This window comes from Pseudozyma flocculosa (assembly GCF_000417875.1).
Source record: "Pseudozyma flocculosa PF-1 unplaced genomic scaffold scaffold00008, whole genome shotgun sequence".
Lineage (NCBI taxonomy): Eukaryota > Fungi > Basidiomycota > Ustilaginomycetes > Ustilaginales > Ustilaginaceae > Pseudozyma > Pseudozyma flocculosa.
This window is the reverse complement of record NW_006920876.1, coordinates 899,103-913,836: the sequence shown is the minus strand read 5'-3', so window position 1 is coordinate 913,836 and position 14,734 is coordinate 899,103. Positions and strand designations below refer to the sequence as shown.

Here is a 14,734-nt window from a genome sequence, read left to right as displayed (position 1 = left end):
AAGTCGACGGGCTCGAGCGCCATGGAGTCCAACACCAGCACGTCGATGTCGAGCTCGAGCGGCGGGCCCCAGCTGGCGGGGGTGCTCGAGCACACGCCCTCGACCGCCGACGCTCTCATCAGCCCCAGTATGCGGGGCGATCAGCTGCAAATGATGCAGCAGCAGCATCAGCAGCAGCACCAGCATCACGTCTACGGCCAGCTGGACCCCAGCTACGCCGCCTACAACCCGCTCGCCTACCTCGCATCGCACGGCAGTGGCGGAGGCAGCGGCGATCCGCATCCGTTCGGCGCACCACCGCAGCAGCAGCAGCAGCAGCAGCAGCATCACCAGCAGCACCACGTCCATCACCAGCACCAGCACAGCACCGGCAGCATCGGTGGCATGAGCGCCGGAGACGGCGCGATGGCCTGGAACGGAGGCATGAGCCCGCACAATTCGACGCAGCCGCTGTTTGGCATGTCGCCGGCGTCGACGGCAGCGACCTTGCCGGCGACTGATCGCAACGGCGGCGGCGGCGGCGGAGGCTACGGGTACAACCTTGCCGCACAGCAGCCGCACCAGCAGCAGCATCACTCGGCGTATGCAACTCACCGGCAGCACGAGCAGCAGCAGCAGCAACAGACCTACCCGCACATGCTGCCGCCACAGGAGGTCGCTGCGCAAGAGCAGCGGTGGTGAAGCAGCGGCTGCCATGTCTCGTGCCGCCGTTGCCTCGGCGTCGCCTCGCCCTTGTCCTCACCCTTGCCCTCGTCCTCGTCCTCGTCCTCGTCCTAGCCCCATGTCCCTCTTCGCCCTCATCCTACCTCCGTCCACCCGGTCCCGCCGCTTACCACCCTCGTCCTGTGGCTCTACCGCCCTGTATCATGGAACGTATGTCCCCCCCAACGCCACGACCCTTATCGCCCTCTCGCCCCTCATCTCCCCGTCCCCTCTCCTATCCTATCCTGCCCAGACGGCGATACTATACCAGATCCCCCGCTGTCGTCGTTCTGGCTTTCCCCCCGACCCCATGTCCCCATCCCCTTTGCCGATTTGATGCTCATTCTGTAACTCGATTGTCTTTACCCCTCGTTCACCGCCCCATCGTATGCACGCCGTATGCGACACCGGTCGCCGTGTCGTCCAGGTCGGTCTTGCTTCCATTACCTTGCAATGAAGATGTTTCAACATCGGACCCGGTTCGTGTCGAGCACGGCGAGGGAGATAGACGGATGCAGAGTATGATGAATGATGGAGGGACCGGAGAATGGCTTTCGGTCTTGGCTGTTGCCTTGTTGCTGATGCCTTGTTGCTGATGCCTTGTTGCTCAAGCCTTGCTGCTAAAGCCTTGCTGCTGAAGCCTTGCTGCTCAAAGCCAGCTGTTGAAGCCAGCTGTTGAAGCCTTGACGCAAGGGCTGAATGCCTGTCGGGGGGAGCCGTTGCCCTCGCCCGGTCGGGGAGCGGGCTGTGCTCGAAGGAAGCCCCAATCGGGCTTGTTGAATTTGACTCTTTTCAGACTGAATCGGGGCGGCAGGGTCGAGCGGGTTACCCGACGATGCGGGCAGGCAGACGTACGTGTTCCCGATGGGCAGCGTGCGCTTGCATGGAACCGCCCAGGCCGGCTGTGGGCCTTTGCGCGCTTGGCACGATTTGCTCGGCTGCGTCGGACTGTCGAGGGGTCGGAGCCTGGATCCCCCAAGGCGTACCCTCGATCTGGCCCCGTATCTCTCTGCCTCGACACGCCGCCCCCGCTTCTCGGTCGGTCGTTCCGTCACCGACGCCGGCCTTCTTGGCTCTCTCACGGCTTTGGACCAAGAGCAAGCCACGCACACACGGCATCACGCGCGTACGCTGGCTCATCGGATCGAGCGAGGCGATGAACGGCGCAGCCCTCAGAGGCCCAGCCAGGCGGGTCGGATCGGTGTGAGACCCACGAAAGGCGCTGCCAGCAAGCCGGCCTGTCCACCTGCCCGCCTGCTGGCAACGTTTGATGCTCACTCACCGCGCGCTACGGCCATCGCCCTCGCTCGCCCGCTGCGGGCGAGCGAGGGTTTTCATCTGATGACTGCTGCTTGCTTGCCCAGGCCTGCCTGTCTCCTCTAGAGCCCCGCTCGATCTTTGCTCGCTCGTTGTCGTCGTCGCAACCGTACCGTGCCCGGCCTGGCTTGGCCCATGACTCAATTTGCGCCGGCCTAGAGAAGCGACCCTCGCTCGCCAGAAACAGGGCTCTGTTCGCCAAAGTGGCCACGACCGCGTTGATTTGCCTTGCCGCCTGGCAGCGACCTAACGCGCGTGGGTGACGATATGTACCGGCCTAGCCTACGTACGCCCGCTCACCCGCGGTGCTTGCTTGGGGTTGTTTTACCGAGCTAACTGACTCCACTACTCTAGGTCTTTGTCTCTGATGCTGCCTCGCCCTTTGTGTATGTCGTCGTCGAAGAAGGTGAGGACAGCAGATGAGACGAGACGAGACGAGACGAGACGAGACGAGACGAGACGAGTGGGAACCAAGGAGCGCCCTTCGCCGCCCTGGTTGTCTTCCGACCACGACCACGACCACTACCGCCTCCCCGCGACAACGACGACGACGACGACGACGACTGCGGGACACGCGCCATTGACCCCTCTTGGCTAGCCCTGTTGTTGCATCTGCGCCCCTCACCTCGCCCACCACGCTGCATCGATCGGCCCCCTCCATCGCCGTCGACCTTATCGAAAAAGAGCTGGTCGAAGACTGCCCTCTGAAAGACCCGGAGATTGCCACCCGACGACGGCGATCCTCGCAAGGTCGAAAAAGTCGAGGCCGTCTGGCCGAAAAGGAAAGCGACAAGCAAGAAGGCAGGCTGCAGGCGGATACCGATTGAGCGCCATCGTCTCGGCCCGGCATCTCGACGCATCGCTGCTGCAGGCCCAAAAACGCGGGGGTCTCTGCAGCAAATTGGCAACAAAAGCCAAGCAAGGCCCGCCAGCCAAACCTCAGGCCGGCATCGAAGGACGCCGAAAAGTCGCCAGCCGGGCGCTCCACACGACGTACGCTGCGCTCTCGAGCGTGCAGCTCCGTGCAGACCACACGCACCCACGCCCTCAGCCGCCTGGCTCGCCGCTCGAGGTACTGTACAGTACGCCAACCAGGCTAGACCGGGCTTCTTTGCCTTCTCTGGACTTCGCCTCGCTTCTTGCTCCCAACCATCTCGCTGGCTGGCTGGATCCACCTCGACGACCCACCACCACCGCCATTACCATCGCCGCTAGCCCTAGCTGGCCCCTCTGCACTCCTCCCAAATCGGGACCGCATTCTCCCTGGCGAGGTCCACCCACACCCATTCCTCCGGCTCCAAGTTCGGCCGCTTCCCTCTTTCCAAACGAGGCTCTCGAACCCCATCGATACCAACCACGCCTCGACCGAGCTTCTGTCGAAACACGCGCCTTCCATCGTCTAATCGTCGGCCCACCATTCCCCCGCCGACAGGTTGGGTCCATCTCGCCACAGCCGCACACCCCAATCCATCTCGACGATCCGACCACGTGCCAAACCCTCAATCGCCCCCCGACCCTCCGGAACCTAGCAGCTGGCTACTGCGCATACCTCCCAAGCCTTTAAGAACAGCAGCATCGCTTCCTCTCACCCCTCGATCGCATCTCTTTTCGATCCGCCACCACGCCCGCCGCCACCATGACGCTGCAGGACATACCCCCCTTTGACCCACGGAGGGCCTCGGGCAGCCAGCCGCACCATTCACACGCCCTCGACGACTACCTCGACCCCGCCGCCGTCTCGCCAACAAAGCAGGCACCGCCGAACCGACCTCGCACGCTGCGCAACGCCCAGACCATGCACGAGCCCCGTTTGCTTCAGCAACACTACCCGCCCCAGCCCTACAGTGCCAAGACCGCCGCCGCCGCGGGCGCCGACGCTTTCGAGGCCGGATCCACACCCTTTGACGGCCTCCGCGCTCCCATCACCATCCGCCCATCGGGCAGGCCTGGCTTCAATGCCCCAAAGGCTGCCACGTTTTTCCTCGGCAAGGACCACGAGCGGTGGCGGCGCTACGACCGCGACCGCATGGGCCTCGGCCTCGCCTGGGCCAGGATTGCCAGCGCCGTCAGCAGCCGCAGCGGAAAGCGCGGCAGCCGCGGCGCCCTCTCGTCCATGTCCGACACCGACGACGACATCGATTACGACGACGACGCCCTCCACAGCGACGACGCCGCCTCGGCCTTTAGCGGGCGCTCCAGCCGCTCCCGGTCGTCGCGCCACAGCCATGGCGGGAGACGCAGCCGTCGGCCATCCGAGGCCCTCATGATGAGCCCTCCCATGACGCCCATCGACGGCATGCCCGGCAATGGTGCGTCGAGGGCCCGCCGCTTTTCGTCGCACGGCTCCGAGGCGGCCTTCCTGCGCCACGAGACCGTCATCGGTCTCCACACGCCGCGGCGGCTTTCGCAATCGTCGTCTTCGGGCGGCGACGCGCACCCCGCCCTCCGGCCCCTGGCCCAGATCCGTCCGCCGCCCAGCGGCTCGCCCTCGTCGGTGGCTGTCGTGGCCGACAAGCCCGCCTCGAAGCGCAGCGAGCAGCACGACAGGAAGCGTGAGGAGCGGGCGGCCAAGAGGGCTGACAGGGCCGAGCGCGAGCGCGAACGCGAGCTGTCCAAGAAAAAGGTCAAGGAGCAGGCCCACGGCACCCTCGACCTCGGCGAGGCGGCGCGACCGTCGCTGCGACGCCTCCGCTCCAACCTCGAGGAGGCAGCGGCGGCGGCGGCCGCCTCAACGCCCGATCTGGCCCTGCTCGACGCGGACGACTCGGCAGTAGACGACAACGCCAGCCCGTTCGACGACGACCTCCGGGCCGTCGATGTCCTCCGCACGACGCTGAGCGACGCCGCACTCGACGGCAAGGGACCCATGAGCGCCACCGACCTCCGATCCCTGGTGACGGCATCCCGCGCCGACGCCCCCTCGCCGTCATCTCCGCTGCCGACATCGCCGATCCGGCGCACCGCTTCCCCGCGGGCGCCACCCCTCAAGCTGGCACGTAGGCGGCGGCCGGAGCATGTCGAGGGCACGCTGTACGACAAGAGCGGGCCGCACCGCGAAGGAGCCGTCACCGACGGCCTCAGCGTGAGGCTGTTTAGCTGCGAGGACCCGCAGCGCCAGGCTCCGTTCGAGGACGCCGACCTAAGCAACCCGGAGAAGCCCGTGACGCAGCCGTGGGGCCGGCGGACGTCGTCAAGCTCGCGGCGCAACTCGAGCAGCTCGAGCGTCGACGACGAGGGGGCCCTCTTCATGCGCACCCATCGCCGTCCGCAGTCGGCCGACGGGCCCAGCAACGGCGGCTCGTCGTCGTCGTCGTCGTCGAGGCGGAGCTCGATGTACCAGGGCGAAGCGGATGGCAGCACTTCTGCCGCCGCCGCCTCCGCCGCCGCCGCTGCCGTCGATGGCGAGGCCGTGTGCGCCGACGAAGAAGAGGGCGACGCGGGCTACCACGCGTCCAAGGCGCAGGTCTACCTCATCACCACGCCCGACAACCGCGTGTCGTCGGCGGCCAAGCTGCGGCGGTGGGCCATGGACGGCCAGGGCCGCTTCTACGCCGCCATGGAGATCAAGAGCGTCGAGGCCAAGCTGCGCGCCGCCGACCCCGCCATTGGGCCGGCGACGCGCCAGCTGGCGCAGGAGCTGCGCGAGACGTACCTCGAAGACATTCTCGACGAAGTGCAAAAGGCCGAGACGCTCAACCCGACGCGGACGGGCGCCGTGGCCAAGCTGCTCAAGACGGAAGACGACCGGTACGTGCGGCTCGAGGAAGACTACCCGGAAGAGGCGTTTTTCGTCATTGCCGGGTGCGACGAGGTGGAGCTCTACCCGGTCCTGGCCCTCGTCTTTGTCCAGGCCATCCGCACCCTGGCGCGCTTCCACGCCGCGGGCTGGATGCACGGCGACGTCAAGCTCGAGAACCTCATGTTTGACGAGGCCGGACGCCTCGTCGTCATCGACTACGAAAACGCCAACCCCTACCGCGGCATCCCGGGCGGCGACGGCACGGTGCAGCTCGTCAGCTACGACTGGATCCCGCCCGAGGCGTCGCCGGGCCCCTACGGGCGCCGGATGGGACCCTCGGGCGACCTGTGGGCGCTCGGCTGCAACCTGATCCGCGCCTTTGCGCTGCGCGACGGCATCGAGGACCTCGCCATCCGCGAGATGCTGCTCGGCGACGGCCAGAGGCGCTTCCTCGGCTTCGTCTCGGGACTCGTCACTCCGCGCGCGGCGGCGGCAGCAGCAGCAGCGGCCGGCGAGGCGAGCTCCGAGGCGGCGCCCGCGTCGGCCTACGATCTTGACCTCGAGCCCATCTTTGCCGATGCTGCTGAGGACGCCGATGTGGGCGAGGTCGAAGGCGAGGGCGACGTCGAGGCCGGTAGCAGCAGTGCTTCAGTGAGCGCTCACTCGCCGCCGCTCTCGTCGTCGGTCGACCCGGCGACGACGAGGCTCGACCGCGAAGGAAGCTACGACGCGGCCTCGACGGCCTCGACGGCGTCTTCGTCGCAAAACGACGCCTCGACCGCAGCGACGTCGTCGTCGTCGTCGTCGCACTGCAGCACCGTCGCCTCGTCAGTGTGTACAACCTCGAACGGCGCGGCCCACAACGAGCCCGCCAAGACGACGCCATCGGCGACGACGGCGCCAGCGACAACGGCCGTACCGTCGCCGCCTACGCCTGCGCGGCTCGTCTACCGGTTCGCCAGGTCGGCGCCCGAGCTGCTGCGCTTTGTCCTGACGCGGTGCGTCACCGCCGACGTCGGGGTTCGCGGCACCGAGGCCGAGGTCGAGGGTCTGCGCCTGGCCACCTGGCTCGAGACGGAGCGCGGCGAGCTGCTCAAGCAGGGCCAGAAGGCCGTCGAGGAGGCCATCGAGATGAGCGGAAGCTCGTGGGTGCGTCCGAGGCTCGACGAGGCCAGGAGGAGCCTCGGTCTCGAGTGAGAGGGGTCTCGGGGGCAGTCGGCACAGCGGCGGATGCAAGGCCAAGGAGCGGACGGTAGGGAATGGTTGGGATGGCTGGTGTTGCGGCCAGGCGCCGTCTGGCGTCTCTTTCTACCTGAAATGGCTGGAACAGCCCAGCCACCGCCGCCGCCAACGACGACGACGACGACGACGACAACGACGAGGAATGCGAATCATGCTACAGCCCCCTCTGTTCCTGCTTTCCCCCCTCCGATGTGTCTCTGTCCGGTGCCGCCCGTGCGCCGTTGCGGAAGAGGCGATGCCTGCGGTGGTGGTGGTTGCGGTGCTCGCTACGTGCAGGAGCGAGACAGCCGGGCTGGGCCCGGTCCAGGACGACGTTCACTGCACGCCGAGGCGTCGCTTGCTCTGCTCGTAGACGACGTAGCTGATCGAGACTGTAGGATCGGCGGGCCGGGGGTTGGCAGGTGAGGCGAGAAAGGAGCAGGCGGTGGATCGAGGGGTCAGAGAAGGTGCGTGCGTGCGCGTGCTCGTGGTCTGCCAGCTGGCGGCGACGCGCCTCGACTCACCAGCAGGGACGACCTTGGCCAGGGTGGGCACGAGACCGCGGTAGAAGCCGACAAAGCCCTCGTTGGCGTACGTTTTGCGGACCGCGTCCATGAACCCCTTGTACACGGTCGGATGGGCGGGTGTCCCCGACGCTTGGAGGCGGATCCGTACCAGGCTGCGTTGCGGAAGAGTAGCGGCAGGATGGCAAATCAGTCGTCGCCATCAGGCTGAGCTGCGAGAAGAAGGGAGAGGGCCGAGATGTGGCCCCGAGGGGTGAGGGAGACTACTCACTTGAGCGGATAGACGGTGGTGGCACCGACGCTGCCGCTGACGCTGCCGAAGCTGAGCAGCGCCAGCACGCCCGGCTCCTCCTTGCCCGTGTACTTGATGTAGAAGAGCTTGATGCCTTCAAAGGTCGACATGTCGATGGCCGAATAGGGAAACACGCCAATCAGGCCGGCAGTGAGGCCACGGTAGTAGGTGCGGGCGGGCCCCGTAGCCCACATGTCCTTGGCCGTCTTGATCAGCAGGGCATTGCCTCGCAGCGTGGTGCCGCTCCCCTGCGACGACATCAGCCGCGTCTTGAGCGTCTCAATGGGGTAGATGGCGAGCTGGCTCGTGATACCGCCGATGCCACCCGACAGGAAGCGCGAACTGCCGGAGATGTCGCGCGAGTCCGAAACGTGGTCGACGTACTTGGCAAAGGCCCGCTTCGACGTCTCGTAGCTGAGAAACTTGATCGCCGATTCCTGCAGGGGCGGAGATGGACACGGACGGCGGTCAGACCAGGAGGATCACGCATCAGCACGACTCTCCGCGCTTCAACAACATGACGGCAGCGCTCGCCGAGACTCACTGGAAAGATCTTGACGCAGTTGAGGCCGTTGCCGGTCCAGAAGGCCTTCATGCCGCCTCCGTCGTGGTAGAGCTGGATAAAGGCCTGACGGAGGAGGCCCAGGCCCTGCCCTGCGGCCTTGGCCGACCCCTCGGCGGCGCCCGCCTGGCCCTTGATCACCTGCTTGGACGCCTCGGTGGCGGGCGAGGATCGCGACACGGTCATCAGGTAGATCTTGAGACGATCAAACGGCGCAGTGGCGGTCCTCGACACGGCACCGGCAATGCCACCGGCTACCAGGAATTTGACGGCGACAGAGCCATGGATCATGTCGTGATCCTCCTCATCTTCGTCTTCGTCGGCCTCGGCGACAGCGGCTTGGGCGGCTTGGGCGGCGGCGGCGCGAGCCTTGTCATCGACAACTGCAGCGCCGGGCGGAGACGTCTTGTCGGTGTTGCCATCGCCGGTAGCTGCGGCAGTGCCGTCGCTGCTGTTGGGATCCGTCGATGCTGCGGTGGCAGCAGCAGCGGCAGCCGCCGCCGCCGCCGCCGCCGCACCCTGCCGCTTTTCGGCCTTCTTCGCCTCCTTTTCTGACGGGCTCGGCTTCTTGATCTCTTCTCCGGCCAGACTGACGTCGCCGTCGGCGTTTACGGCAGAGGCGCCGCGCTCAGTCTTGCCCCAGCCAGCGCCGAGCTCGGCAAAGATTCCGCCCATGCCAAAGAGGCCGAAAGCTTTGCGGACCTGGTAGAACCGAAAGATCTGCGGGATGCGTCGGAAAGGCAGGTGGTCATGGCAGGAGGCATGGTCGCGTCAGCACGGGTCTGCACCTGGTTGCCGGGGCGGGTGCATAAGATCCTTGGCCCGGTCGCTCGCTCTCACCTCCGGTACCGAAGGTTTCCGCGGCAGCAGAAGCAGATAGTCGCGGAACTCTGGAAACGTGACGTAGGGCTTCTCGTTGGGTTTCCGGGGCGAGTTGCGCGAGCAGGTGAGGCTGGCGATGAAGTCGTCGAGCGAAAGCTGCGGCAAGTCGATGCCTGCGCGATCGAGCGCCGTCCGGATCTCGCCAATGTCGAGCTTCATGTCGCCGTTTTTGTCGAGCTCCGAAAAGATGTTGTAGAGTTCTATGATGCCAAGGCAAAGGGAAAGCCAAGACGAGTCAGCGCGCTCGTCGAGGAGGCCGCAGCGAGGCTGCGAGTAGTCCGGCGCGGCAACAGCGTCCTACACTCACCTCGTTCCTTTTGCTCTGCGTAGGCCAGGAAACCCTCCCACTCGATCTGACGCTGCCGAGCGCCGCCGTCGTCCTCGACGGGCCTTCCCTTGCGGATCTGCTCGTCGCGTTTCCGATCCGCCTCGCGCTTCTTGTGGCCGACGGCCGAGAGGCCCCACACTCCGGAGCCGGTCCAGCCCGCTTCGTGCTCCAGGTCAGCGGGCGGCGAAGGCTCTTCCGTCGATGACGAGGACGAGGACGAGGCGGACGCCGAACCGAAGAGCGAGGATATCGACGAGCGGATCGACGATGAGCTGTCGACGCTCGAAGCTTTCGCGGTCGAGGCTGGCTCCTTGTCCGCTGCACTCGTCCCGCCTGTCAGCGCGCTCTTGACCTTGGTGAGAGCGGCGGAGGCCGTCGCCTTGGCGGTTTCCGCGGTCGACGCAGGTTCCTCCTTCTCCCCACCCAGCCAGCCGCCGAGGCCCCATGACCATCCCTCGCCTCCGCTTCCGTTTCCCGCGCTGCCGTCGTCCTGATGTTTTGACCGCTGCTTCTCGACCTCTTCCCTGCACTTGCGGCACTGGGCGAGCAGCTCGTTGGCGTACGACTGGCGCGGTGGCGGTGGTGGCGGCGGCAGCAGCTGGCCCTTTGAGCTTCCGGCCTCGGAGATGGCGGCTGCCTTTTCAGGCTGACGCAGGTCCTCGAATCCGACCGTCGAGTTGCGGATGTCGGAGGGGGCGAGGGCGCCGCGAGCGAGGCTTCCGCCTGCGCCGTAGCGAGCGCGGCGAGCCGACTTCATCCATTCCTCGCGAGCCCTGCCGCCAGCGAGGGCCGACTCGTCGTCCTCGTCGAGCAAGGTGTCAAAGAGGCCGCGAAGGCGGATGAGGCGAGCCTGCGGCGGCTCCTGTGCGCGAAACTCTTCAAAGGTGGGGCGGCGGGGCCTGTGGCGCTTCTCCATGGCTGAGGAGGCGGCGACGGCGGAAGAGGAAGAGGGAGAAATCCAGGATGACCAGAAGCTGGAGCCGAGGCGCGAAGGAGGGTCTTGGTCGGCTGGCATAGCCTTGTTGGGCGGCGGTGGCGAGGGTGCCGAGGTTTGCTTTGATGGTGATGAGGCCGAGGCGACGCCTGGTGGTTGTTGACGTGGCGGCGGAGGTGGTGGTGCAGGGGCGTCGCCAGCGTGGACGCCGATGCCACTGCCGCTACTGGAGCTATGCGCGGTAGACGCACTCATGATGGCCGGGACGGTGGGGTTCTAAGACGGGAGAGGATTCGAGAGGGTGCGCAGTTGGGGGCTTGGCTGTGATGCTGAGCGTGGAGCGGTCGCCGGAAGACATCTAAACGGGCTGAATGTTGCGCGAGAGGGGGAATAGAGGGAGCGAGCGAACCCAGCTCGTTATGCGAGGGGGGAGGGCCGAGGCTGAAAGCGGACTTGATAGGTTGCGAGCGAGTAGCGTGCGAGCGTCTAGGGGAGGGAGCAGGGCGAGAGGGTGGCGAGAGAGGGCGAGCTGGTGACGAGTGCGAGGCAGAGCGGGACGGCGGGTGTGGTAGGGTGCGGATATGCGTTTCAGCAGGGCAGAGGGCAGCAAAGGCAAGAGGCGGCGATGCAGAGTAGTGGCGAGGATGGGGTGCGAGATGGTGCGTGGTGGCGCGCGCGCTCGGCGTGTTGATGAGCGGCGGTGGGGTGGGGGTGCGCGACTGAGCGTCTAGAGTAGTGAGCTGTGTAGGGTTTGCGATGCTGCTGTGGAGAGAGGGTGGTTGATTGGCCAGAGAGAGAGAGAGGCGACAAGAGACGAGGCGATGTTGGTGTCGTCTGTCGGCCAGGCTGGGCGGGCCACAGATCAGAGGCAGAGGGAGCGGGGGCCAACGTTGCCTGGGCCACAGACCAAGAGGCCGCCGCCGCCGCCTTGCCCGCTGCCCGCAGCCCGTCGTTGGCCTGGCTGGCCCCTCCCTCGTCCGTGGCTGCTTGCTGCTGGCGTCGGTCCAATCCGAGCGGCAAAATTGCAAAAAGGCCCGTGGGCCACACCCGCGCCTGCCTACGCCTGACTCGGCCCACGGCCTCAGCGCTCCCCGGCTACTCGGCATCACCCAGGCAGCCAGGCAGCCAGCCAGCCAGCGACAACGATGGCATTCAACACGCGAGCGTCGAGGTGGCAGCCACAGCAATAATGAGAGAGTATGCTGAGCAGGTTGATTTGGCCAGGAGCGTCGACGGTACGAAAGCGCATCAGCCAGCAGCGTGCAATCGAGCCTCGCCCAAGCCGGAAGGCGGTCCGACCACTTGTTGATTCTCGGTGGCATCCCGCCCTCGTCGCCGTCGACAAGGCCAAGATGTGGAGAAGACAGGCAGCAGAAAGAAGGATGCATGCTGCCATCTCGGAGCCGCAGCTCGACTCGAGGCTGGCAGGCAAACAAGCGCGCCGTGGCCTGCGGGCAGGTTTTATCGGACGGCAGCAACGCAGACGACGCGCGGGCCAGCCAGCAGGCAGGGCAGGGCAGGGCAGACGAGCGCGCCAGACAGGCGATCGACTGGCCTGGCATGGCAGGCCTGGCCAGTGGCTGGCGGCCCAGCCGCGGTGCCGTGTGTTGGTTTGAGCGGCCAGACGGACGCAAATTCCAAAAACAGGCGGGGCCACAGAGGGCAGGCTGGCAGCAGAGAGCAACACGCGCGTGCGTGCGTGCGTGCGTCGGTGGCCCTGCCCGACTCGCAGGCACCAGACCAGTCTGGGCAGGCGAGAATCCTAGCCAGCCTGCCAGCCAGCCTGCCTGCCAGCCAGCCAGCCAGCCAGCCTGCCAGCCAGCCAGCCTCAGCCAAACAGGCGACCAGTCGAGCCAGGCTCGGCCTAGGCTGGGCCAGCAAACGGGGGGCCAGAGCCAACCAACCAAGACCAGGCGCGCGAAGCCCGCCCCCAACCCCCAGCCCCCCCAGCTCGTCCGTCCGTCCGTCGCCCTCGCCCCCTCCTCTCTCCCTTCCACCATCCATCCACCGATCAACCCCCCTTCGCTCTACGTTGCTTTGGAGCGCACCTTTGTCGATCGCCACTGACCCTTCCCTACACCTTCATCGTGAGTACCACACAACGTCGTCGGCCGACCGCCCGGTGCCATCCCTCCTTTTCGCGTTGCGCCCCGCTCGCCGTCCAACCCGCCTGTCCGCTCACACCTGCCACCTCTGTATGCTTCTCTTTCCCCTTTCCCCTTCCCCCTCTCCCGTCCTTACCCGCAGCCCAACAGCCCGACACCGCCACCACCACCAACCTCCTCCTCCTACAATGCGTGAGGTCCTCTCTCTCCACGTCGGCCAGGCCGGTATCCAGATCGGCAATGCCTGCTGGGAGCTCTACCTGGCCGAGCACGGCCTGAGCCCCGACGGCCGCATCCTCGAGGGCAGCCCCTCGGAGAACGACGACGGTTTCTCCACCTTCTTCTCCGAGACCGGCAGCGGCAAGTACGTGCCCCGCTCCATCTACGTCGACCTCGAGCCCAACGTCGTCGACGAGGTCCGCACCGGCACCTTCCGCAACCTCTTCCACCCCGAGTCGCTCGTCACGGGCAAGGAGGACGCCGCCAACAACTACGCCCGCGGTCACTACACCGTCGGCAAGGAGCTCATCGACCAGACCCTCGACCGCGTCCGCAAGCTCGCCGACGCCTGCTCGGGCCTCCAGGGCTTCTTTGTCTTCCACTCGTTTGGCGGTGGTACCGGCTCCGGCTTTGGCTCGCTCCTCCTCGAGCGCCTCGCCCAGGACTACGGCAAAAAGGCCAAGCTCGAGTTCTCCGTCTACCCCTCGCCCAAGATGAGCTCGTCGGTCGTCGAGCCCTACAACTCGGTCCTCACCACCCACACCACCCTCGAGAACTCGGACTGCTCGTTCATGGTCGACAACGAGGCCATCTACGACATCTGCCGCACCAAGCTCGGCATCGCCTCGCCCGGCTTCACCAACCTCAACCGCCTCATCGCCCAGGTCGTGTCGTCGATCACGGCCTCGCTCCGCTTCGACGGATCGCTCAACGTCGACCTCAACGAGTTCCAGACCAACCTGGTCCCCTTCCCGCGCATCCACTTCCCCCTCGCCACCTACGCCCCCATCCTGTCGGCCGCCAAGGCGGGCCACGAGCAGAACAGCGTCGCCGAGATGACGCTCTCGACGTTCGAGAAGGGCAACCAGATGGTCAAGTGCGACCCGCGCGACGGCAAGTTCATGGCCTGCTGCCTCCTCTACCGCGGCGACGTCGTCCACAAGGACACCAACACCGCCATCGGCACCATCAAGACGAAGCGCACCATCCAGTTTGTCGACTGGTGCCCCACGGGCTTCAAGATCGGCATCTGCAACGAGCCCCCCGCCGACATCCCCGGCGGCGACCTGGCCAAGGTGTCGCGCTCGCTCTGCATGCTCGCCAACACGACGGCCATCGCCTCGGCCTGGTCGCGCCTCGACCACAAGTTTGACCTGCTCTACTCGAAGCGCGCCTTTGTGCACTGGTACGTCGGCGAGGGCATGGAGGAGGGCGAGTTCTCCGAGGCCCGCGAGGACCTTGCCGCCCTCGAGAAGGACTACGAGGAGGTCGGTCTCGACTCGGTCGAGGCCGGCGAGGAGGAGCTCGAGTACTAGGCGTGCTGCGCGCGCGTGCGTCGTCCCGCCGTCGCCGTGAAGGGGCTGCCTGCGCCTAGTGCCGTCAGTACCAGGTCTTCTCCCCGATCGCGTCTGTCCCCGCTCGTCTCCCATCCTGTCCCCGCCCCACTGGCTCCGTAATGCCATCCTTCCCTTCCATCCGAGTACCGCGTGTGTCGAGTCTTGTCCGTGCGTCCGTGCGTCCGTCGTCGCGTCCGTGAATGAAGTGAGCAAGCAAACGAGCCAAGGGGGAGGGCGGAAGGTGGATCAAGTCCAAATCGTTAGCGATGCGGGGGGGGGGATATGGGACAGGATGGCGTTCGTGATTGAAAGAGTAAGGTCGTGAGGGCGTGGATATAGACAGGACGAGGGGAGGCGTGCGCGCTGAGGAGGAGGAGGGTGGTGGTGGTGGTGATGATGGGATGGGATGAGGAGGATAGAATAGGATCAAGTCGTCGTCGTCGTCGTCGTCGCCGTCGTGTGACTGTATTTGTGAGGCGAGGAGGGGAGGATGCGAAAAGGCGGCCCAAGGGGAAGAGAGAGGCGACGAGGCGAGACCGGACCAAGGCCAAGTCGTCGAGTCGACGGTCTCC

At 66.2% G+C, this 14,734-nt stretch overlaps 5 protein-coding genes across 5 annotated transcripts in view; 3 read left to right on the top strand and 2 right to left on the bottom strand.

Annotated features, from left to right (window-relative positions):
- Positions 1 to 681, top strand: part of PFL1_02964 (uncharacterized protein) — a gene marked incomplete at both ends in the record, with an annotated part of 2,212 nt that extends 1,531 nt beyond the window's left edge. The window contains one exon of the mRNA XM_007880476.1: positions 39 to 681. Within this exon, the coding sequence (XP_007878667.1) occupies positions 39 to 681 (643 nt within the window). The remainder of the gene's footprint in view (positions 1 to 38) is intronic.
- Positions 682 to 3,655: 2,974 nt separating this feature from the next.
- PFL1_02963 (uncharacterized protein) lies at positions 3,656 to 6,955 on the top strand (the record flags this gene model as incomplete). Its single annotated transcript, XM_007880475.1, has 1 exon — positions 3,656 to 6,955. The coding sequence occupies one exon, from the start codon at positions 3,656 to 3,658 to the stop codon at positions 6,953 to 6,955; it is 3,300 nt and encodes a 1,099-aa protein (XP_007878666.1).
- A 360-nt stretch (positions 6,956 to 7,315) lies between these two features.
- PFL1_02962 (uncharacterized protein) lies at positions 7,316 to 10,756 on the bottom strand (the record flags this gene model as incomplete). Its single annotated transcript, XM_007880474.1, has 6 exons — positions 7,316 to 7,371; positions 7,504 to 7,658; positions 7,775 to 8,232; positions 8,340 to 9,077; positions 9,198 to 9,439; positions 9,547 to 10,756. 6 exons carry the CDS (start codon positions 10,754 to 10,756, stop codon positions 7,316 to 7,318), a joined length of 2,859 nt encoding a protein of 952 aa, XP_007878665.1.
- Positions 10,757 to 12,794: 2,038 nt separating this feature from the next.
- Positions 12,795 to 14,141, top strand: PFL1_02961 (uncharacterized protein; the record flags this gene model as incomplete). The annotated part of the gene is made up of 1 exon (XM_007880473.1): positions 12,795 to 14,141. The coding sequence occupies one exon, from the start codon at positions 12,795 to 12,797 to the stop codon at positions 14,139 to 14,141; it is 1,347 nt and encodes a 448-aa protein (XP_007878664.1).
- A 447-nt stretch (positions 14,142 to 14,588) lies between these two features.
- The window catches only part of PFL1_06860 (uncharacterized protein), a gene marked incomplete at both ends in the record, with an annotated part of 5,811 nt that continues 5,665 nt past the window's right edge, over positions 14,589 to 14,734 (bottom strand). Inside the window, one exon of the mRNA XM_007880492.1 lies at positions 14,589 to 14,625. Coding sequence (XP_007878683.1) covers positions 14,589 to 14,625 — 37 coding nt within the window. The remainder of the gene's footprint in view (positions 14,626 to 14,734) is intronic.